This window comes from Neofelis nebulosa, chromosome 17 (assembly GCF_028018385.1).
Source record: "Neofelis nebulosa isolate mNeoNeb1 chromosome 17, mNeoNeb1.pri, whole genome shotgun sequence".
Classification (NCBI taxonomy): Eukaryota; Metazoa; Chordata; class Mammalia; order Carnivora; family Felidae; genus Neofelis; species Neofelis nebulosa.
Window position 1 is genome coordinate 17,743,483 of NC_080798.1, and position 25,588 is coordinate 17,769,070.

Here is a 25,588-nt window from a genome sequence, read left to right on the forward strand (position 1 = left end):
AGCAGATTTGGATTATGTGATCATTTTTAATTTTAATAAAATAGATAATTTCATATTACATAGAGAGCAAGTCCATCCACTCATCATTGATAAAATTTTAGAAATATTTTCTATAAAAAGTTTAGTACTTGATTGGGAATGAATCCATTAGAACATGATTTCTATAGGTACAGTGTTCCCATCCTCACCCCCATTCTTATTAATTTTGAGAAAATTTAAAAATACAGAAAAGTACAAAAAATAAGACAAGATATCCATATACCACAATCAGAATTATCCAGTATTTTGATATATTTACTTGCAGTCTTTAGTTTTTAAGAGAAATGGATATTTATATATAAAAATGAAACCCCCCTTTAAACAGTCCCCATCCCATCCCTCCCACACTCATCCCCTTCCCTGCTCCACTCTTCACAAGCAACCACTATCAAGAGTTTGGTCTGTATCCTTCCAATCCATTCCAAAAACATTTTAAAAACATACATACATATATTTATCCATTACCAATACATAGTACTGAATTTTGTGAGTAAAGTTTTAGTTAAAATTTACAAAATGCATTGTAATATATGTTATTCTGCAACTTCATTTTCCCTCTTCAACATGATTTTTGAGATCTTTCTCTGTAATATAGATCTCATTTGCTAAATTTTACAGATATACAGTATTCCATCATAAGTATTTTCCATTTTGCTCCCAATGGGCATTTAAGGTGTTTCCAACTTATGGCTAACTACAAATCATGCCACAGTAAGCAGACTGATACATATTTCCTAAGCATAGAAATTCAGAGAATTTTTGAGCTTATTATAAGGAATGTCTCCCTACTCCCAAGGTCATAACCATTTCAGTATACAGCTTATATTCTTGTTCTTATCCTCTTGGTTCTTACCTCTGTTTATAGTTCATGGTCTGTTTTTTCCTTGGAGAACAAATTACCTCCAAATCACTTTTTACATAGTCCCATTATCTTCTCACCTCCTATTGTCATTTCTATCATATTCTAAATTTTAATAGATGCATAGGTGTTTCCAGAATCTCTTCTGTTCTACTAAATCAATACCATAAAAGTCTCTTCCTTGCCAATACTTAAAACTTATATTTTGATTACGTTGATGAAGATCTCCAGATAAATGCAGACAGCAATAAGAAGCATGTTTGGTGGAAATGCGTCTAAAGTTCCAGCATTACCTAGGCCATCAGCTTTTCTGGGGGCCCAGGATTTTTATCATATAAATGTCTTTCTCTTCAGTATAAATTCCATGGTGTCCAGTAACTTTTTAGCTTTTGTTTTCCTCATTTGTGATATATTCTTTCAGTATGATCATTTCTGATGTGCTATGAGGTTTAAATTCCTGATGAACACTTTCCAATTTTTATGATATTTACAGGGTTTTTTAATGAGTATGAATTTTCTGGTGTCTAATATGGTGTGACTTCTGGCTAAAAGCTTTCCCACATTCACTACATTGATAAGGCTTCTTACCTGTGTGTATTCTCAAATGCAGAGCAAGGGTTGAGAATTGAGAGAAAGCTTTCCCACATTCATTACAACCATAGGGTTTCTCACCTGTATGGCTTCTCACATGCACAGTGAGAGATGAACTTTGAGAGAAGGCTTTTCCACATACATTGCATTCGTAAGGTTTATCACCTGAATGAATTCTCACATGTACGATAAGTGATGTTCTTTGAGAGAAGGCTTTTCCACATTCATTACATTCATAGGGTTTCTCTCCAGTGTGAATGTTTTGATGTTTTATGAGGTACTTCTTCTGGCCAAAAGCTGTTCCACATTCACTACATTTAAAGGGTTTCTCCCCAATATGAATTTTCTCATGCTCGGTAAGGTTAGATTTGCCACTGAAGGTTTTTCCACATTCCTTACATACAAAAGGCTTCTCTCCTGTGTGAGTTCTCTGGTGTCTGATGAGGTTTGACTTCTGAATGAAAGCTTTCCCACAATCCTTACACTCAAAAGGTTTCTCTCCAGTGTGAATTTTCTGATGGGTGAGAAGGTTTTCCTTCTGGCTGAAGGATTTTCCACATTCATTACATTCAAAAAGCTTCTCTCCGGTATGGGTGTTCTGATGTTTAATAACATATTGCTTCTGGCTAAAGGCTTTTCCACATTCGTTACATTCAAAAGGTTTCTCTCTATTATGAAAATGTTCATGCTCAGTAAGATTTGATTTGTGGCTGAAGACTTTCCCACATACCTTACAGGCAAAGGGGTTTTCCCCACTACAAATTTTCTGCTGACTGAGGTGTGACATCTGAATGGAAGCTTTCCCACATTCACAAGGTTTCTCTCCAGTATGAATTTTTTTGATGAATTAGGATTTACTTTTGGCTGAAGGAATTTCCATATTTCTTACATTTGTAAGGATTCTCTGTGTATGACCTTTCAAATATAGAGGAAGGGATAAAGTTTGAGAGAAGACTATATCATACTCAGTACATTTGAAAGCTTTCTGTCCAAATTTTCTAATGATCAACGAAGTTTTGTTATATTCACTGGTTTCTCTCCAGTAAAAAATTTTCTTCTGCTCAGAGATCTATCATCTACCTAAAGGCTCTTCAGTATTCCTTAGAACAGGGTTTCTCTTAAGCCTGACTTCTACATTTAATGAGGTGTGACATGTAAGTGAAAGTTTTGCCACATTCAGTAATTTCATAGGGTTTTTCTATGCTCAAATGGTTTTAACTGAAGACATTTCCACACTGATTTACATTTAAAGGGGGTTATTAGCATAAGGAGCAAGCAGAGGCAGGATTTCCTAGTTAAATTAATGATTCTCCCCTACACAACTTCCCTCACAATTAAGTCTAAATTTTGTTTCACACTCTTTCCAGGTAATTTGAAAAAGGTGTTTCCTTAAAGATATAAGGTCTGAGATCAGAAGAAGTATCCTTCCAATTTTCTTAGTTCACTGCTTTTTTTCCTCAGTCTGTACTTTATTGGAGATGGATGCAACTTGCCTCCCAAATCTTGTTGCCTCTCTATCTGCTCATCATCTTCTCAGGCTTCTTCTAAAACGGAGTACAAAGAATCATCATTCAATGGAGTTAATGTATAAAATGCTTAGTCCTGTGGCTGCAAATGATAAGCACTCAATAATGTTAGCTTTACGTTATCATTATTTATAAGTTTTCCCATTACTAGTAATAAAATTATGGATTGTGCTGTGGGATGAACTTTGGAAGCCCATCTCACAGTAAGAAAAAAGCCTCATGACCAATGTCACCACGTAACTTTTGAGAAGAAAACCTTTGTGGAGGTATCTTCATAGAAAATTAACGTTCAAAGTAACACACAAAGCTTAAGGATTACTCTTGAAAAATAATCTTTCCCATTAATTAGCTCAGCAAATTGAATGTCACAAACAATGAAGAATTAACAAGTAGGATAAAAAGATGACATAAAATTGAGAAAGTCTCCCAGGATACCTAAGAAAAGGGAAGGAATTAACCAGTAACTGCTTCCTTCCAAAATCTCATTAAACAGACAAGGGTACAAGCTCACAAGAAAAAAAGGTATGATCAGAGACATCAGTGTACACAGACATCAACAAATTTTCCAATAACAAAAGCACACAGAAAATTTTCAACGCAGCAGAGCTGAGGAAGTTCAAGTATGTAAAGGTGCTGCAGAAGAAGATGCCGATGTCAAGTAAGCCAATTTATGCCACAAGATATCAGAAAGACTCAGGAAATGGAGGGAATCAAGTACCTCAAAAGAAGGAATAAAGGATGGTAGCTGAAAAAAAGATCATGTAAGTTGCCATTGGAGCACTACTTTCCCTGTCAGGAAGACAAAGGACCACTCCTTTGCATGAATGGAAATTATTCGATGCAGAAATTTATTCAGAGAAGCTCCAGAACCCAGGACACCCAGCAAATGAAAGGACAAGGGAAAGGTGCTACACAGAAATCAATGGGATTAAATCTATACATAATATGGTGGAATGTCCCAAGATATTCTGCAGCTAATGCCAAAAAATGCTGTCAACCAGGTAAATACACCAGGAGAACCTGAAAGGCACATGAAAAACCTCAGCAGGATACCCTTCCAAGATGGTTGTCATTTGTAGTCATTTTTTTGTTTGTTTAAGCTAAAACAAAGGACCTGGCCAGCAGGGTTTGTGTAAAGCAGTATAATCATTCAGGGATCCTGGGTCCATAAGGCATTTTACCTTTTTTTTTTTAAGATTTTATTTTTAAGTAATCTCTACACCGAATATGAAGCTCAAAGTCACAACCCTAAGATCAAGAGTCGCACGCCCATCAACAAAGCCAGCCAGGCACCTTGTGGCATTTTATTTTTTTTCTTTTATATAGAGTAGTGAATTCTGAATTTTTTTTTTTAACATTTATTTTGAGAGACAGAGAGCAGGGGAGGGCAGGGAGAGAGGGAGACAGAATCCAAAGCAGGCTCCAGGCTCTGAGCTGTCAGCACAGAGCCCGACATGGGGCTTAAACTCACAAGCCATGAGATCATGATCTGAGCCAAAGTCGGATGCTTAACCAACTGAGCCATCCAGAAGCCCAACATTTTTTTTTTTAAACTTTTATTTGCATTATTTTATGCAGAATTTACTCCCCAGCCATTAAGTTTTTGTTTCTTCAGTTTCTTCTGGGGTATCTTTTACTTACTTACTTACTTTTTTTTTTTTTTTTTAAGTTTATTTATTTTGAGAAAGAGAATGAGCAGGTGAAGGGCAGAGAGAGAATCCCAAGCAATGTCAATGTGAGCCTCAATCTCACGAACCATGGGATCACGATCTGAGTAGAAATCAAGAGCTGGATGCTCAACTAACTGAGCCACCTAGACACCCCTAGGATATCTTTTCCTTCTGTGCAACCTCCTCTTCTGGATTAGGAACAATCTGCTCTTTTTCAGTAGGGATCATCTCAATATGGCAGGGTGGATTAACACAGGTTAATCCAACCATGAGCCCTGTAAGTTCTATGTTGCATCTTGGGGGCTTTGTTCACCTAGATGTGCTAAATGACCAGAGAATCTACATCTAAACCTTTAAGTTCAATATTGTTCTCTGCATTTTTAAGCTTATGTAGTAAAAATTCAGCACTCGTTTTGGGCCACTGACCCTGTGTCAGCCCCACTGCTTGGCCTGGGCACACCTACCAACTCTACCATTGTAGTGACAGAATGACACACATTGCTTCTGCAAAGTGACCTCTTTCAGACACTTGGTGGCTTTTCTGATATGCATACCCTTGATGGCCTCAGCAGTTTCACAGGTGTTCTTAAAGTGAACACAAGGTTTGAACCTCTTGATTTGCATGATTTTGTAGGGTTTTCTGGGTCAAGTGAATAACAAACCATTTTTGGAGATCACCTCAGGCTGCTTAAGGAACAGCTGCATTTTACTTTTGATTCACTGAAACCTACCAGATGACTAAAAGCAACCAGGCATTAAAGAGCTTATGATAATCTTAATGAATCAGTCTTAATTTTTTTTTTTTCAACGTTTTTTATTTATTTTTGGGACAGAGAGAGACAGAGCATGAACGGGTGAGGGGCAGAGAGAGAGGGAGACACAGAATCGGAAACAGGCTCCAGGCTCCGAGCCATCAGCCCAGAGCCTGACGCGGGGCTCGAACTCACGGACCGTGAGATCGTGACCTGGCTGAAGTCGGACGCTTAACCGACTGCGCCACCCAGGCGCCCCTGAATCAGTCTTAAATATGACTGTACAGCCAATATTCCACACATTTGAGGAACCCCTACTAATAAGACAGATCAACATCAAAAGAAAAAGAAGGGCGCCTGGGTGGCTCAGTTGGTTGAGCATCTGACTCTTGGTTTCGGCTCAAGTCATGATCTCATGGTTTGTGGGATCAAGCCCCACGTCAGGCTCTATGCTGACACTACAGACCCCACTTGGGATTCTCTCTCTCCCTCTCCCCACTCACATTTTTTCTTTCTCTCTCAAATATAAGTAAACTTAAAACATTAAAAAAAGAAGAAGAAAAATAAAGAAAGTTTGAGGAAATAAAGGCAAGGCACAGCACACAGCAACAAAACCTAAAGCCAATCAGATAGAAGATATTTTATCAGTGAAACAATAACAAGGTTCTGTAAGCAAGAAACAAAAAGTTGCTTTTATCTTAAGATGGAGAGTGGGAAGGTAGATTGTTATTATTCACTAATAACAGGGTCATTTTAATGCAGAAGGATTATGTTGCTTCACCCTAGTAAACTCAAGCATGGCCACCTACCTTGTTTGGCCAATGAAATATAAGCACAATGGTAAGTATTTCCTGGTAGAAGCTTTAAGAAGACAAATTTGGGGGCATCTGGCTGGTTCAGTCAGTGGGTATGCAACTCCTGATCTCTGGGGTGTGAGTTCGAGCCCCACGTTGTGTGTAGAGATTACTTAAAAATAATCTTAAAAAAAAAAAAAAAAAAAAGACAAATTCAATGTCTTAAAAAAAAAAAAATGACAAACTCAATGCCAGTTACTCAAAAAATTAAAAACAGAACCGTATGATCCAGCAATTTCACTTCTGGGAATATCTCCAAAAATGAAAACACTAAGACAAAAATATGCACTCCCATGTTCACTGCAGCATTATTTACAATACCTGAGATATGGAAACAATCTAAATGTCCATCAATAGATGAACAAATAGACAAATATGGTACCTATATACAATGGAGTATTATTCAGCCATTAAAAAAAAAAAAAAAAAAAAAAGAATGAAGTCTTGCCATTTGCAACAGCCTGGATGGAACTTGAGGGCATTATGGTAAGTGAAAGAAGTCAGTCAGAGAAAGACAAATAATGTATGATCTCATTTATATGTGGATTCTTAAACAAACCAACAAACAACAAAACAAGATCATAGACAGAGAACAGACTGATGGTTGCCAGAGATGGGGTGGGCAAAATAGGTGAAAAAGGTCAAAAGTACAATTTTCAGTTATAAAATAAGTCATGAGAATGTAATGTACAGCATGGGAACTACTGTATGGCTTAAACTTACTCTGATGGTCATTTCATAGTATATACGAATATCAAATTATTGTTATATACACCTAAAACTAATATAATGTATGCCAATTACACTTTAAGAAATTTTTTTTAAAAAGACAAATTCAGAGCGTAAACCAAGGCAATATATTAGCTGAGTGAAGTAAGTTCCAGAAAAAAAAAAAAAGGAGAAAACTGATTAGAGGGAAACATTAAAAAAAACAACAAAAAAACTTCCTCTCTTCTAAGTCATGAATCTCTAGACTTAAAGGGCACACTTATGGGCGCTTGGGTGGCTCAGTCGGTTAAACGTCCAACTTTGGCTCAGGTCATGATCTCACAGTTTGTGGGTTCGAGCTCCGTGTCAGGCTCTGTGCATACAGCTCAGAGCCTGGAGCCTGCTTCAGATTCTGGGTCTCCCTCTCTCTGCCCCTCCCTCGCTCACTCTCTCTCTCTCTTGAAAATAAACATTAAAAAAATTTTTTTTAAGTAAATAAAAAATAAAGGACACACTTAGTATCTTGCATGATGAATAATAAAAGATGCACATACCTAGACATAGCACCAAGACTTTTCAAAAGAAAAAGGGAACATAAATTAAAAGAAACCAAACTACAATATATAGGTACACATATCACCCAACTACACACACATATATTATCACCCAAAGGAACACGAATAGAATGGCACCAAATATCTCAACAGAAACACAAGAAGCTACAAGACAAAATTCTGAAGGAAAATTCTAAGCTTAGTCTACCAATCTAAAGGGGAAAAGGCATTTTTTCAGATATGCAAATGTTAAAAAATTTTACCTCAATGCACCTTTCCTGAGGATCTTGCTAGATGTGCTCCACTAAAAGTATACACAGAAGGCAATAGATACAGAATCCATAAAAGAGGGGTTATAATACGGGAAAAACAATGAAAAAAGGTCTTTGATAATGGTGACGAAAAACAAGATAAGAGCTATCAGGTCAAAGTACAGCCAGTTCAGCCTCGAGAAGGAGGACAAAAATTCTACAAGTAAATCTCCATGGGAAAAAAATGGAAAGAAATTTCTCCATGCATTTGGCCATGTGGAAACTAGGTTTTAGAAGGCTTTTTAACTATTCTAAGGTCTCCAAAGGAGTCTGTGCTAAGTACAGAAAACCAAGCAAACAAAAGTATGACAAATATAAATTCCATGAAAAGAAACAAAGTATAATGATAAATAACATTCTATACATGTGCACATATACTTCTGTTGTACATGAAAGGATGATAGTGGTCTCAGGATGATGTCTTTAAAAAATTTTTTTTAATGTTTATTTATATTTGAGAGAGAGAGTGAGACAGTGCACAGGCAGGGGAGGGGCAGAAAGAGAGATGGAGACAGAATATGAAGCAGGCTCCAGGCTCCAAGCTGTCAGCACAAAGCCCAGCACGGGGCTTGACCTGAGCCAAAGTCAGACACTTAACGGACTGAGCCACCCAGGTGCCCCTGAAGGTGATGTCTTAAAGTTATTTAAGTTATGAGTAAACTAGGCACTTGTTTCATGGAGCACCATTTTTACTTTATTTCACCGGGCACTTTTTTCATAGAGCACCATTAATTAACTTTAATAAATTAATGACTGCCTTACAAAGTACGGTTATTCAGACTTGGGTATTATTCAGCAGGTACTTTCTTGAGACAGAACCAATTGAGACAACCATTTCAAGGAAAACAACTGACAGCACAACAAAATTTGAATTTTCAACCAAAATGAGAAATTTGTAAAGCCTGGGTGGCTCAGTCAGTTAAGCGTCTGATTTCAGCTCGGGTCATGATCTTACTGTTTGTGAATTCGAGCCCTGCATCGGGCTCTCTGCTGTCAGCACAGAGCCTGCTTTGGATCCTCCGTCCTCCCCTCTCTGCCTGTCTCCCCTGTTCCTACTCTCTCTCTCTCTCTCTCTCAAAAATAAACATTTTTTTCATTAGAATTTTGGAAAACCTGTATTCTCCACCATGAGATCGATAGCTTCCCAATATTTAAAAGACTTTTCTAATGAAACTGGTGGTGATGTTAACAAATATGTTTTGATATTATATGGTGAGACACCATATATCAAATATTCGGTAAGATAATATCAAATATTTCAAAGATCTGTATAACTCAATTGACAAATGCATGATGTTACAGAAGTCATGCAAGGGTAAGAGATCCACTCAAATTTTAACACAGACTAAAAGACTATCTAAGAGAACAAAAAAATATAGAGTTTCAAATTCCATATTGTAGCTAATCTTGAAAAATTATTTGTCACATATTGGCATAGTACCAAAGAATATCCACAATTATTTGAAAAGATGCCTACTGAAGTATTTCTTCCTTTCTAACTTCATTTGTGTGAAGCCACAATTCTGTTGTACACTTTAACCAAAATAACATGTTATAAGAGCAGAAATGAGAATCTAGCTATCTTCTATAAACCAGACATTAAAGATACTTACAGATATGAAAAACATCTGTCACTCTTCTCACTCAACTTTTTTCACTTTGGAAAATTATTTTTATTAAGAAATATAATTTAGGTTTATATGTAATGAGATTATTTTTAAATAAATACATTTTTTAAAGCTTCTCAATTTTACTGTTTTTTTAAATGTTTATTTTTGAGAGAGAGAGAGAGAGAGAGAGAGAGAGAGAGCGCGCGCGCGCATGAATGAGGGAGGGGCAGAAAGAGAGAGAGAGAGAGACAGAATCTGAAGCAGGCTTCAGGCTCTGAGCTGTAAGCACAGAGCCCAACACGGGGCTCAAACTCATTGGCCCGGAAACATGACCTGAGCCAAAGTTGGGCACTTAACCAGCTTTGCCTCCCAATTTTACTTTTAAATAAGGTAAATATCACTAAAATCCTCATAAACCATAAGGTCCTCAAGTCTATTTATTATTCCAATTGTGGCAAAACTCACATGACATAAAATTTACCACTAACCTTTTTTTTAATTTTTAAAACTGAGGTATAATTGACATAACATTAGGTTCAGATGTACAACATGATTAGATATTTGTATATATTGCAAAATGATCACAATAAGTCTAGTTAACCTCTGTCACCATACACATACATAGATCTTTTTCTTGCTATGAGAAATTTTAAGATTCAGGTGGTCTTCAAGTTGTAAGAGTGTAAAGGTGACTACTAATGGGTAGCAGGATTCCTTCTGTAGGGATGAAAATGTTCTGGAATTAGTAGTGATGACTGTACAACTTACAAATATTACTTAAAACCACTGAATTGTACACTCTGAAAAAGGATGGATTTTGTATTATGTGAATTTTATGTAAATAAGCTGTTATTTTAAAAAAAGTGAAATTTTGAGAACTGCTACTCCAAACATTTCTCATTACTCATTCGACAAATACCTTTTTCTTTCTGGCCCATTACTAAGCTCTAGGGATAAACAGTACTGACCAAAACTGAAAAAATTTGCTATCCTCATCAAGATTACATTCTAGTGGACAGATAAAGGAGTTGGTTTGTTAAAAAGCTTTAAGTGCTAGGGAGAAAAAAAAAAAAAAATCAGGGAACAGGGTAGAGTTTCAATTTACAAAAAAAAAAATTTTTTTTAATGTTTTATTTATTTTTGAGACACAGAGAGACAGAGCATGAACGGGGGAGGGTCAGAGAGAGAGGGAGACACAGAATCGGAAGCAGGCTTCAGGCTCTGAGCTGTCAGCACAGAGCCCGACACGGGACTCAAATGCACGGACCATGAGATCATGACCTGAGCCGAAGTCGGATGCTCAACTGACTGAGCCACCCAGGCGCCCTGAGTTTCAATTTTAAATAGAATGGCCTCAGGAGCTCCTGGGTGGTTCAACTGGCAGCCAACTTTTAGCTCAGGTCACGATCTCACAGAGTGGAAGGGGCTCTGTGCTGACAGCTCAGAGCCTGGAACCTGCTTCAGATTCTGTGCCTCCTTTTTCTGCCCCTCCCCTGCTCACATTCTGTCTCTCTCTCCCTCTCCCTCTCAAAAAATAAACAAACAAAAAGTATTTTAGAGATCCTGGGGAAATCTAAATATGGACTGATTATTACATAATTTTAGGGCATTATGGTTAATCCATCTAAGGAGTAATGATATTTTGGTTATGTAGACAGATAACATTCTTTTTAGAAAATACATAATTTTTTAGAGGTGAAGGGTCATATGTTTCAGCATATGTAAATATGCATACATAGGAATATAGACACACATATACAACAGACATGGCAAAATAATTACTGAATCTACATAGTGGGTATATAAGAGAATGATGAACTCCTCTTTAAAAGTTTTTAATATTTGAAAATATTTATTAAGACAAAAAACTGAAAAAGAATTGATAAATAGTAACAACCCTCCCACAATTCACAGGTTTAACAAGTATCTCATATTTAATCAAAACTGGAAACAGAAAGAACATGGGCCTTCCTTTCAACACATTTAAAAACATTTTTTTTAACGTTTATTTATTTTTTGAGAGACAGAGACAGAGTGTGAGCAAGGGAGGGGCAGAGAGAGAGAAGTCACAGAATCCGAAGCAGGCTCCAGGCACCAAGCTGTCAGCACAGATCCTGACATGGGGCTCAAACTCATGAACCGCGAGATCATGACCTGAGCTGAAGGTGGACACTTAACTGACTGAGCCACCCAGGCACCCCTCGACACGTTTATAATACAGACTCCAGACATCAAAATATAAAAATATCTAAGAATTTACTCAGGACTTTTGAATTTCCATGAAAATGTGAGATAGGATGGACAAAGGGAAGGTCAATAAAAGGGGAACACGTTTAAATGATAAGTAAGACCTGAAGAGGTAAAACATTTCATAATCAAAAGCCAAGATTCAAAGCATTTTATAAAGAGGAGAAAATGTGTTCACATTTACATTTACGGTTAGTTAATATGTCCTCTCTTGATTATATTGAAGTGTATCTTTTTAAAGTCTTGGCTGACCCTATCTCAAGGACCATGAGCAAAGAAACAATCAAGACATTTTATGAAATTGGTTTTAGGTAATATTTGGACCTTAAAATAATGAATTGAAATCTCCAATTTGGGTATTATATTAATGAATTCACTGTCTGACACAAAAAGAATGAAGCAAGTTAGACAGTTGTTTATCCTATAAATAGGTAAAATTACGGTGGGAAAGACAAAAAGGCTGGAGGTGCCAAAATAAAAACTGATACTATAGAGCTACTTCTAACTTCAGAATGAGTCTTCACTGGGATTTAATTTATAAAGAGGAGGAGCCCTGAGGGGCGCCTGGGTGGCTCAGTGGGTTAAGTGTCCAATTCTTGATTTCAGCTCAGGTCATATGATCTCACAGTTCATGGGGTTGAGCCCCACATGGGGCTCTGCACTGACAGTGGGAAGCCTGTTTGAGTGTCTCTCTCTTACCCTCTCTCTGCCCCTTCCCGGCTCTATCTCTGTCTCAAAATAAACTTTAGGGGCACCTGATGGCTCAGTCGGTTAAGCTTTGGACTCTGGCTCAGGTCATGATCTCACGGTTTGTGAGTTCAAGCCCCACAATTGGCTCTCTGCTGCCAGTGCAGAGCCCACTTTGGATCCTCTGTCTTCCTCTCTCTGCCCGCACGTGGGTGCACGTTCTCTCTCTCAAAAATAAAATAAACTTTAAAAAACAAAAAAAGAGAGGAGGAGGAAAAGCAGAATGCTGTGTTCTAGGAGCCACCTCCAGTAAGAGGGAAAAGAAAAAAAAAGCAAAGACAAGAAAAACACTTAGATAAAGTAGTATCTCAGGTCATCACAGTACCAATCAAGAAGTAGGAGAGAATTCCTACAAGGGTGACTCAAACATGGCATAAATAGATCCTTTCTTCTAAATGGTAAAATAAGAACATTTCTGCCCACTTTTGACATCTGTGAAGGATAAAGAAAAACAGGAAAAAAGGGGGAAACTGCATTGTTGATAAGAGTAGGAAACAGGTATAATTCTAATGTCTTATGAGAAAGGATGTTAGCAGGCAGCTGCCATTGCTGTTTTTAGGAAGAGCTCTCTTGTACAATGCTCTCTGAAAACATAAGGAACAGCCTCAAGGGCAAATCATCACCTTGTTTTTAACAGAATCCAGGAACATAGGCTGAATGCAGAAGATTTGGTGGACCCACCAGCATCAAAAAATGGTAGGAAAAGTAGGACTCAGCAGGACAATACAGACATACCATCAGTGAATAAAGTAGCTTATTAGTACAGCAAAACAGAAGGTCACAACTTTCTATGTCCCTAAATTCCTGACTTGTGTATCTAACTGCCTATATGAATATGGACTTAGATGATCAGAAGACACGTCAAAATCAACAAGAAACCTCTTGATCTGCCAAAATTCCTGAAGTCTTCCTATCTCAGTAAATGTTAACTCATTCTCTTCTAGATAAAACCTTGGGAGTTATCAGTGATTCCTCTTCCTCTTATAACCAACACACTTTATCAGCCAATCCTGTCAGCTCTTTCTTTAAAGTATCTCAAGAATCTGCCTTGTCACTAGCTCAACTACTAGTATTTTCCTAGCTAGATTTCTGCAATAGCCTCTGATTAATCTCCTAGCCTTGGCCCCCCTATACCTTATTTTCTCTATACAGCAGCCAAAATATAATTCTGATCTTATTACTCCTCTGCTCAAGACCCTTTGATGGTCTCCCAAATCACTCAAAATAAAAGCCAAAGTCTAAGACTTAGCCTGTTACTTAACCAAACATATTCCTTTTCCCTTTTGCTCACTCTGTGCCAGGTACTCTGCCCTGGTCAATTTCTTGAATAGCAAGCTCCAGCCTCAGTGCTTTTAACACTTTTGATTCTTTCTGGATGAATGCTCTCCCATCAAATACTGCATGCCCCCTTTGCACATTCTCCAGATCTTTTTTTCAAATGTCACCCTCTTAGAGACCTTTCCCTGACCAACAGATTTAAAATTATAATGGCCAACTAGCCTGGTCTACGCTGGTTTTCCTTACTTTAATTTTCTCCAAGCACTCACCACCATCTAATAGAATATATATTTTTACTTATTTACTCACAAGTCTGTCTTCCTCTTCCTTCCTCAGGAACACTTGTGTGTTCAAAAGCATAAGTCTGGAAACGACCTAAATGTCCATAAATAGGAGACAGGTTAAATAAATGTGTTGATAGAGAATCTCTCCCAGAAAAAACAAAACAAAACAAAACAAAACAAAACTATGGACACAATAGAATACATACCACCATTTGTATGAAAAGGAAAACTAAGGGCTTATATACATATATATTCATATTTACAGCACAGATATATAATACATGCTAGTTTATTCATAGATTACCTCAAGAAGGATACACGTGAAACTCTTATAACTGCATCTTTGAAAAAAAACTTAAGACTGAAGGTCAAAGGTAAGAGACGACCTTTCCATTGTATACCCGGATGTTCAAAATTTTTGAAAGCTCATGTATTACATTAAAAACAGACTCATCACATTCATATGCACACATACACACACACAGCCAAAAAGAAGTGATTTCTAAGGCAACAACTTCTGAAAGAGGTATATGGGGGCAGAAGAAAGGGAGGCAGGAGTTTGTTGATACATAATGGGGGAAGTGGAAAAGAAGACAATAGGAAGCATGACTACAGATGTAAAATATAATTTGGAGGCACTTAACCACTGAAAGAATGAAAGAAGATGGGAAATAAGAAAAAGGAACCTAAATGTCAGACAATACATAAAGACTTAAGACCTATAAAAGACACTGCATGAGGAAAGGAGTCTATACACATTAGGAGGTATGAAACTGAGGGTATCAATGAAAGAGAGAACAATCACAGACGCAGTACAAATAAAGTATGAAGTGCTGACATCCAGAATAGAGATAAGCGGGGCATCTGGCCCTTTAGAATCTAATTAAATAGAGTATTGAAGCAAAAAAAAAATGATGACTGTAAATGCAACTCAGGTCTCTAAAGAATTCATACCAAGTAAATACTTAAAGTCTAGGGCGTGTAAGAAAACATCTTAAGAGTATTTCAGAGGTGTCAGTGCTGCCTGAACAACTGTGACCTGCCTTGTCATTCACTCACCTGAACAAATTTCCTTTCCACTTTGTTCTCCACCATCCAGAGTTTGTCTTCTTGTTCCAACAGAGGATCACATACGGTGTAGTTGGTTTATAACCTGCTATTGGGGAAATGACACAGCACTAGAATATTAATGCTGGGGGCCAAAGTACCATCCTAGAACTCAGCCCTGGGGCCTCCAGGCCTTCTGAATGATGAAAAAGGTGCAGTCTCCAGGGATGCACAAGGAAGCGGCCCTGTGAAAAAGAACGAAGTAATGACCTTTTGCCTTAGAGATTAAAGCGCACACGATTATATAAGCAAAGGGACTAAGACTATTTGAATCCTGAATTTCAAAGCGATACTCATTAAACCATTTCAGTTTCCACACATCCAGAAATGGGACACAAAAGACAGAATTATTTCTCAGAATTTTACTTACAAAGAAAAGCTGTTCACACTTTATATGACTGGTTGCTATTGTTCTGTTGCACCACATTCCCACATGGGCTCCTGAGTGGATTTTAACCACGGCCCTTATTCCTGCATGAATTTAACACTCATCTCTATGACAACAGCAGCGAATGCCTATTAGAACTAAATCATCAGGATACAATATGTAGGAAATTGTTCTTACACTATTCAAGAATAAGGTTGCAGAAAGTTTTCCTAGAGTCCTAATATTTACTTTGTGTTATAATCTGAGTAAAACCATATATTAGAAATGTCCTATAGATGTTCATCCATTCATTCAAAAAAACATTTTTAAGAACATTAAGACAACTGACAAAATTTGAACATGACTTTGGATTAAGTAATAGCAATGTGTCTATGTTAAAATTTTCTAATTTTGGTTACTACACCGTGGTTACGAAAAACAATGTCCTTGGTCTTAGCAAATTCTTGCTGAAGTACTTACAAAGGAAGCACGTGTGCAATTTAGTCTCAAATGGTTAAAAAAATTATACACACATATTTTGAGAGAGAAGGACAAATAAAGCAAAAAACTGAAAAGTGAATGGTAAATCTGGGGAGAGTATATGGGACTTTCTGAACTAATCCAACTTTTCTATAGAGTTGAAATCATATAAAAAAAAAAAAGCAAAATCCTGAAGCACCTGGGTGGCTCAGTTGGATAAGGAGCCAACTCTTGATGTTGGCTCAGGTCGTGATCTCACAGTTATGGGATCTAGCCCCACATCGAGCTTCACACAGAGCCTGGAGCCCGCTTGGGATTCTCTCTCTCTCTACTCTTCTCCCCACTCATGCACTGTCTCTCAAAATAAGTTAAAAAAAAAAAAAAAAAAAAAGGCAGGGGCACCTGGGTGACTTAGTTAAGCGTCAGACTCTTGCTTTCAGCTCAGGTCATGATCTCACAGTTCATGGATTCAAGCCCCGAGTCAGGCTCTGCGCACACACTGCACAGCTTGCTTAGGATTCTCTCTCCCCCTCTCTCTCTGCCCCTCCCCTGCTCTCTCTCTCAAAATAAATAAACATTTTTTTAAAAAGACAAAATCCTAAAAAACGTAAGTTACTACTTACACACATACACACTATTACTATGTATGTTGAAAAGGCTTGGTCACCAATTTGTGCTGGGTTGTGGCAGAGATGGAAGGCTAAGAAAGTGATTTTTTTTTTTTTTTTTTTTTTGGGGGACAGAGAGAGACAGAGCATGAACGGGGGAGGGGCAGAGAGAGAGGGAGACACAGAATCGGAAACAGGCTCCAGGCTCCGAGCCCTCAGCCCAGAGCCTGACGCGGGGCTCGAACTCACAGACCGTGAGATCGTGACCTGGCTGAAGTCGGACGCTTAACCGACTGCGCCACCCAGGCGCCCCAAGAAAGTGATTTAAACATTAATGTACACAGAGAGAAATAGGAGAAGGTGAGTTGGCTGAAGACAACCTTGCAGGAGAAAGGAGATCAAGTTTGATATTCTGGACATCCAGAGTGTCAGGTTTCTAAGCAACATGCAGGCAGGTATATCCATTAGGCAACTGCACACATACATAAGGAGCTCAGATAGGCTGAGGAAGGAAATGGCAATTTATCAGCTGTCAGAATACCAGTGCTGCTGAAGACAGAGGTAGAATGTGACTGTGACTGCTTAGAGAATATACACAGTATATGAAAAAGATAGTCAAGGACAGAATCCTATGAACACCAACAATGGAGGAGGCAAAGAAAGGTTTTCAAAGAGCATGGTAGCTGATTAGTTTTGAGTCTTTCAAGTGCTTCTCCTGAAAACCATACAATATATCAAGAATAATGGGGCTGTAAAACTAGTAGAATCTCTTCACTCCAAATTATATATGTGTAGCCCCAAACACCCAAAATAACAAATATGGTACAGGAACTACAACACCATGGTAGGTACAGCAAAAAAGACTACACAATGGTAAGAAATCTTTGAGAGAAAAGATCTCAGAAATAATTAGCAAATACTCATTCTCAGAATGGCAGTGAGAACTGTTACAACTCAGTCTAATAATGAACAACAAAACCAGGGACCAAAAAACCCCTCGCAATTCCATGTAGAACCAAAAAAGAAGCTTACATAGGAAGTTGCAAAGAAGCCTAGGAAAAACTGGGAATTCTTCAGGGGATTCCAAGAACTTAAAAAGCTCAGAAATCTTCAGCTAGTAATTCTTTACTGAATGAGTAAGGCCTCACCCTAAAGGAAACTGATGAAAGCAAGACCTAGATTAAACAGAAAACGACTGTGGGGAAAGGAGTAGGCTTAAAAAATACTTGGGAGTAGGGCATCCCCAGATTTAGCAACTTCTAAAGGTGAATATATCATCCTAGAAGGCAAATACTGTGAAGAATTATGGGAAAGAGGCAGACCAGGTTAGGGTCATTGAGCCAGAGGAGGTAAGGAACTCCTTTGTTTTTAACACTAAAAGAGGCAGGTGAGCTCTGAAGCATAAAATGCTCCTATGCTTCCTTTTTCCTGGTACTGGTCTCAGAAAATTTCTCACAAACATAAGTAAACAAAATAATTGTATCCATATAAGGATACTATAACAAAAAGAGGGAAAACAAACAGCACAATTTCCAACAGTTGAGCAAACTCACCTGAAAAATAACTGCCACAAAGCAATTAAGAAATGAAAACAAAATGAATTTTTCCAAAAGACAAAAACTTTAAAAAGGAAGCAAAGCTGGGCCACCTGGGTGGCTCAGTCAGTTGGGCGTCCGACTCTTGATTTTGGCTCAGGTCATGCCAGGGTCATGGGATTGAGCCCCATGTTGGGCTCCACACTGAGCATGGAGCCCACTTAATATTCTCTATCTCTGCCACTCTCCCCTGCTCACACTCTAAAATAAAATAAGCTAACAAAGCTATATAAAGAACACAACAACAAAAATAGACTCTTGGGGCGCCTGGGCGGTTCGCCGGTTAAGCATTCGACTTTGGCTCAGGTCATGATCTCATGGTTTTTGAGTTCAAATCCCACATCGGGCTCACCACTGTCAGCGCAGAGCCCACTTTGGATTCTGTCCCCCCCCCCCCCCGGCCCCTCCCGTGTGCACTCTCTCTCTCTCAAAAATAAACATTAAAAAACCAAAAAACATTGGGGCGCCTGGGTGGAGCAGTCGGTTAAGCGTCCGACTTCAGCCAGGTCACGATCTCGCGGTCCGTGAGTTCGAGCCCCGCGTCAGGCTCTGGGCTGATGGCTCAGAGCCTGGAGCCTGTTTCCGATTCTGTGTCTCCCTCTCTCTCTGCCCCTCCCCCGTTCATGCTCTGTCTCTCTCTGTCCCAAAAAATAAATAAAAAACGTTGAAAAAAAATTTAAAAAAAAAACCAAAAAACAAAAAACTCAACTATAGAGAACAGAGTGAAGGTTGCTGGAGAGGAGGGGGGAGAATGGGTTAAATGGGTGATGGCTATTAAGGTGGGCACTTACTGTGATGAGCACTGGATGTTATATATTAAAGTGGTGAAGTCTGGAATTTAAATAATATCTTGAAATTACAAAAAATTTAAAAAAAGAAAATAATTAAAAGAGACACTGAGTAACGAAAAGGTCACTCAAAAGGAGGGAATGAAAAGAAAGCAGAATTAAGAATGGACATCTTGGGGCACCTGGCGGGATCAGTCAGTAGAGTATACAACTCTTGATTTCAGAGTTGTGAGTTTGAGCCCCACATTGGGTGTAGAGATTACTTAAAAATAAAATCTTTAAAGTGCACCTGGGTAGCTCAGTGTCTGACTTCCACTCAGGTCATGATCTCACGGTTCCTGGCTCAGCTCAGAGCCTGGAGCCTACTTCACATTCTGCGTCTCTCTCTCTGTCCCTCCCCCGCTTGTGCTCTCTCTCTCAAAAATAAATGAATAAACATTAAAAAAATAAAATCTTTTAAAAAATAAATGAACAATGTCAAAACAAATTTTTTAACTTGAAAATTACAACTCATTCAACATAGGGCTAACCTATCTAATGTACAGCTACTAGAAGAAAATGGGACCCCCACAGAAAAATGAGGAAAAGGATATGAACAGACACTTCCCAGAAAAATACATGAAACCCTTATTAAGCATATGGAAGATATTCAGCCTCCCTCATAAAGGATATAATAAGACCTATACTGAGATACCAATTTTCAGTTATGCCTTTGGCAAAAAGTATTCAACACTACACTCCAATGGTAAGGTTCTAGCAGAGAAGGTGCTCTTGTACATTGCTAGTGGCAGTGTAAATACCTAGCTATATGGTATTCCACTTAACAGCAATCTAGTTTAGAGATACTCCTGCATTAAGTACAAAATGACACAGCAAAATTATTCATTATTGCAGTTAGTAACAGCAAAAGATTGAAAACAACCCTAATGTTGAACAGATGTCCAACAACTGAATTAACCATGGTAAATGCACAAATGGTATCTTATTTATATAGCAGTTAAAATGAAAAAACAAAAACACAAAGAAACCACGTGATTAAGAAAGATCTCCAAGACATGTGGTTAAGTGAGGAGTAAGATGCATATAGTATGCTATCTTTTATGAAAGGAGGGTGCGGGTAGGAGGGAACTAGTGGCTCAACAAACAAAAAATCCACTTAAAGGATAAACAAGAAACTATACTTGAATGAGACAAAGAAGAATGTGATGGGGGAGGGCAGAATAGATGAGGTATCTCTGTGAGATTTATTTTTTTGTTGAATCACAGAAACACATTAGTTTCTTTTTATTTTTAGTTTTTATTTATTTAAGATTTTAAAAAATGTAATCTCTACACCCAGAGTAGGGTTCATACTCACAATTCCAAGATCAAGGGTCACATGCTCTACTGAGCCAGCCAGGTAGTTACTGGCTTTAGCCATTAGTTACTTTTTAAAATAAATCCATTTTTTAAAAGGCAGTCCCTGGGGGTGCCTGGGTGGCTCCAGTGGGTTAAACATCCGACTTTATTTAGCTCGGGTCATAATCTCACGGTTCCTGAGTTCGAGCCCCATGTTGGGCTCTGTGCTGACAGGGCAGAACCTGGAGCCTGCTTCAAGTTCTGTGTCTCCCTCTCTCTGCCCCTCCCCTGCTCACATTGTCTCTCTGTCTCAAAAATGAATAAACATTAAAAAAAAATTAAACTTAAAAAAATAAATAAAAAGCAGTCCCTGAACAGGAAGGCAAATTGAAACAAATGAACCCAACTATACATTAACTTGGTAAAATAGTTCCTCAAAGAAAGAATTTATTTCAAAAGGCTTTAGAACAAAAAACTAACTATACATCTTTAATGGAATACAGTCTAGGGACAAAAATAGCTACAAAGAAATTTTTCATGTGATGAAGTATGTTATTCATGGTTACTACTACTACCAGTAATGTTATTTTGAAACCATGTTTCTTTTACTGCAAGATAAAACAAAGAAAATAAGAAATTATGTTAACATGTTTCAAAATTTTTATTATACAATACAATTAGGAGCTAATTATTAGGTAAAAATATCATACAATTTAACTTGAATTAGAAACTTATACAAACCTGTATTTTTACAAATGGATTTTCTAGCTCCATCACTGAAATGCCTTGGAACATTACCCCTGCAGAAATGAGAACATCTCTAATACCATCCTCTAATAAAGGGAACGAGAGCTCCTTGTGAGAAATGGCCAATTCCAAATGTAACAGGGAAGGTACAAAGTGGGCTTGGAGTGCATAAAAGTTTCAAAGTTAAACAGCAACAAGTCAAAATGAACCAGCAGGAGCTTGGAGGACCGCCCATCAGCTAAAACTGTGGTAATAGGAGTATCAGAAAGAAAATTCGTTGCAGTTACTACAACACTTTGTAATGATGCTTAAAGGTCAGAAAAATTTGAAACAATTTGAGGTCAGCAAATAAATGGAAAAGAAATTTATTTTTTTTTCAACGTTTTTTATTTATTTTTGGGACAGAGAGAGACAGAGCATGAACGGGGGAGGGGCAGAGAGAGAGGGAGACACAGAATCGGAAACAGGCTGCAGGCTCCGAGCCATCAGCCCAGACAGAGCCTGACGCGGGGCTCGAACTCACGGACCGCGAGATCGTGACCCGGCTGAAGTCGGACGCTTAACCGACTGCGCCACCCAGGCGCCCCTAAAAGAAATTTAAAAAAACTAGAAAATCATCACTTTTCAACCCCTGAAGAAACTGATTTAACCAAGGATTATTTATCAGAGTAAAACCTATCTACTAAATTGATGGGAAATGAACATTAGTATGGTACCAAAGTAAATCCATACAGATTACAGTTGGGGGAAAATGCAATCACTAATGATGGACCAGTCGTCATATCCTATGTCTCTCCTGATGTTATGCAATTTGAAGATCATCTCTGATACACTCTGGCCAAAAATGTCACAATTGCGATTTTTAATAAATATCATCACAGATTCTGAATTAGAACCATGAGAAAGTAACCATCACAGAAATCAAAGAACATTCTCATGAAAAAAATAATGATGGTTTTCTACAGATGAATATAACTTGAACACAGAAATCTAACTTCTTCATTCCAGTTGTAAATTGAAATGTTAAAAAAAAAAAAAGTTTAAACACGGAAATAGGGGCTCCCGGGTAGCTCAGTCAGTTAAGCGGTCGACTTTGGTTCAGGTCATGATCTCAAGATTCGTGAGTTCCAGCCAAGGTGACAGGGAGCCTGGAGCCTGCATCAGATTCTGTCTCCCTCTCTCTCTCTCTGCCCCTTCCCCATTTGTGTGCAGGAACTCTCTCTCTCTCTCTCAAAAATAAACATTAAAAAAATAAAACAGGGGCACCTGAGTGGCTCAGTAGGTTAAGGATCCAACTTCGGTCATGATCTCACAGTTCTTGAGTTCCAGCCCCTATCGAGCTGTCTGCCGTCAGCACAGATCGCAGGGGATCCTCTGTCCCTCTCTCTCCGTGCCCCTCCCCCACACTCTTTCGCATGAACTCTCACTCTCAAAAATAAACATTTAAAAAATAAAGGGCCCCTGGAGTGCCTCAGTCAGTTTGAGCGTCCGACTTCCGCTCATGCCTCGTGGGTTCAGGTTCGACTCAGGCCCCATGTTGGGTTCTGTGCTGATAGCTCAGAGCCTGGAGCCTGCTTCGATTTTATGTCTCCCTCTCCCTCTGCCCCTCCCCCACTTGCAGTGGTGTGTCTCTCTCAAAAATGAATAAACATTAAAAAATTTTTTTAAATAAAATTAAATAAACATGGAAATAAAAAAAGAACATCTATATATCAGAATCTTTAAGAAATTCCTACCAGAAATAGTACCAGTGGCTGTACTATTTCTAAGGAACTATTATTTTGCAGATAGTAATAATACTGCTATTTAACCCTTAGCCATTGCTTACTACACACCAGGCACTCAGAACTCCTCAATCTGCACAACCAACCACCCTGTGAATCAGATACTATTATTTTTCTCTATATTATCAAATGACAAACAGGCACAGGCTTAAGTAAACCGAGGTGCAAAGTGGCACAGGAAAGAACTAACAGTCTGGCTCTACAGCCTATGTCCTCCTTTAAAGGAAAAAAAAAAGAAAGACTTTAACTTTTAAATACTAAATTCATATACTTAGAAAACAAACATAAAAGGGTATTTGCCCTTGCCCCATCTATCCCAGTACTACTACCCCAAACAGAGATAGCCATTTATTAGTTTCTTGTGTATCTTTTGAGTTTTCTAATGGAAACAAATACAAATATATATTCTTATTTCTGCCCCTTCTTACTTCAGATGAAGCATACCATACATCAGGCATCTTAGTTACTTCAGTGTCAGTATACAGAAAGCTTCCTCCTTATTCTTTCGTATACCTGTGTATTATTCTATTGTATAGGTGGATCTAATTTTTCAAACCAATCTCTTAGTGATGGCTCGCTCATCTTTTCCTATACCAAACACTGCAGCAATGAGCAAGATTGTACCTGTATCATTTTAAGCAAATGCAGGTATGTATACTTGTAGGATTAATTTCCAGATGTGAAATAGACACGTCAAAAAGAAAATACATTTGTAGTTAGTATAGATGTTGCCGAATTTCCCTTCATCGGCCTGCTTCATGCTAACACCAACACGATTTTAATTTCTGAGGATTTATATCTTAAAATACATTACCATTAGATGGATGGATTTTGAGAGTATAATGCTAAGCCAAATAAGTCAGAGAAAGACAAATACCATATGATTTCACTTATCTGTGGAATTTAAGAAACAAAACAAAGGAACAAAGGGGAAAAAAAAGAGACAAACCAAAAAACAGATTCTTAACTATAGAGAACAAACAGATGGTTACCAGAGGGGAGGTGGGTGGGTGGGGGATGGGTGAAATAACTGAAAGGGATTAAGAGTACACTTATCTTGATGAGCACTGAGTAATACACAGAATTACTGAATCACTATATTGTACACCTGAAACATGTAACACTGTATGTTAACTATACTGGAATTAAAAATAAAAATACATTAGCACTGGACTCCTGCCTCCCCACACCCTGCTTTTCTTTTTCAGAGTTTTACTCTCTATTCTACTTTATTTTTCCACGTGAAGTACAGAATCAGCTTATCTAGTTCTCCCCCACCCCCCAAAAAGCCATAGATACTATTATTAGGATCACACTGAATTAATACATTCACTTAAATCTACACACGCTTCTTTAGGACATCTTCCTGTTGAAACACACGATGTATCTATTAAATAACATCACATGTTATGCCTCTTAGCACTTTTTAGAGTTCTAATAGCCTTGCACATTATTTCTCAATTTTTTTATTGCTATTGTAAATAGTTTTCTTCTATTAGGTCTTCTAACTGGCTGTTGTCTATTTGAATACTATCGATTTGTAGATATTAAATTGGTGCCCAATAACTTTAAATCTCATTTATTATTACGCTAAGGAGGACCGTGGGGATTCCTTAGAAAAAGCATCTTTGCAGATCGAATTGTCTTTATTTCTTTACAGAATCCACTCAATCTGGGAACACCTCGATTCATTTAGGAGTTGACACTTCGAATCTAGGTCAGACTAACGGATAAACATTGCAACAACTAAATTTTCCTCAAAGAATGAGGATAACTGTGGCTAGCCTAGAACTCCAAACCCTTGACTCTAATCCTAGGCTTTCTGTATCATACGACACTGCTGCTCAAAGTGTAACGTCGATATTTAGTCTAGTACTTAATAGTAGCCCTATTAAAATAACCTGAAGATCAGAGGATTTGAGATCGCCTGCAGCTCCCTCACAACAAAAAGTGCCTTTGAAATATTCTTGTTTGCTTAAAAAATAAGAAATCACGGTGATCTACATTCTGCTCCAATTAAAAGTAAATGCCTTTTTATGTAAAAACTCACTTTTAATTTACCACTTAGTTTTTTTCCCCCTTTAAACATTCAAATAAACATACTCCGCGAAGATGGCACCGTATTTACCAGCACTTTCGACAAGGGAAGTGCGACTCAGTATTACCTCAATGGTGGTCTATATCTCCCCCTCAGATGCAGCCATATACAATCCTGCACCCACAGTTTCTCAATAATCCCAACATCCAGTCAAACTTGCGGACAAACTCAGGGTCACACACGCTCGAACCCTCCTCAGAGACCCCCACCCCCACCCCACATGTAGGCCAGAAGCTCTAAAACCCACTCCCCATCCCCGCGCCGCGCCCCAATAGATTCAGAAACCTCCCCTTCAACCTCCCCGACCCGACCGGCCCAAGACGCCCACATCCCACCTCCTACTTTCGCGCCACGTGGACCCAGGGGCCGGACTGACCCGCGGACAAAGACCAAAATGTCCACTCGGCGCGCTGCGCCTGCGCACTCCGATGGCGAGCAAGAGCTCCCAGAAGTCTCCGCGACGCGGCCCACACGGTCACCGCGGCCTGGCCCAGGCTGGTATTTGATTACCTTCTGTTAACAGCAAGGCCGCTTTTCCGGCCTTGAACTACATTTCCCTTAAGGCTTTGCTGGTCAGCACTCTGTCCCACATGAACTTGGCTGCCTTTTCCTGTGATTATGGGGTTCGCGGGGTGAGTAGTCCCGC

The 25,588-nt window shown here is 38.5% G+C and overlaps 1 protein-coding gene and 1 long non-coding RNA gene across 7 annotated transcripts in view; both read right to left on the reverse strand.

The window, feature by feature from the left end:
* Window positions 1-25,588, reverse strand: part of LOC131500347 (uncharacterized) — a 42,184-nt gene that overhangs the window by 12,773 nt on the left and 3,823 nt on the right. The gene's annotated exons all lie outside the window — the stretch shown is intronic.
* Window positions 7-25,417, reverse strand: ZNF146 (zinc finger protein 146). Of its 6 annotated transcripts, none has more exons than XM_058709481.1 (4): window positions 25,319-25,417; window positions 15,090-15,322; window positions 14,056-14,121; window positions 7-3,033 (listed from the first exon to the last, which is right to left on the reverse strand). In XM_058709481.1, the coding sequence occupies exon 4, from the start codon at window positions 2,274-2,276 to the stop codon at window positions 1,398-1,400; it is 879 nt and encodes a 292-aa protein (XP_058565464.1). In that variant the 5' UTR covers window positions 2,277-3,033; window positions 14,056-14,121; window positions 15,090-15,322; window positions 25,319-25,417; the 3' UTR covers window positions 7-1,397. The 6 variants fall into 6 exon arrangements, with proteins under 6 accessions (XP_058565464.1, XP_058565462.1, XP_058565463.1 ...); XM_058709479.1 differs by having other exon boundaries at window positions 25,278-25,409; XM_058709480.1 differs by having other exon boundaries at window positions 25,285-25,395.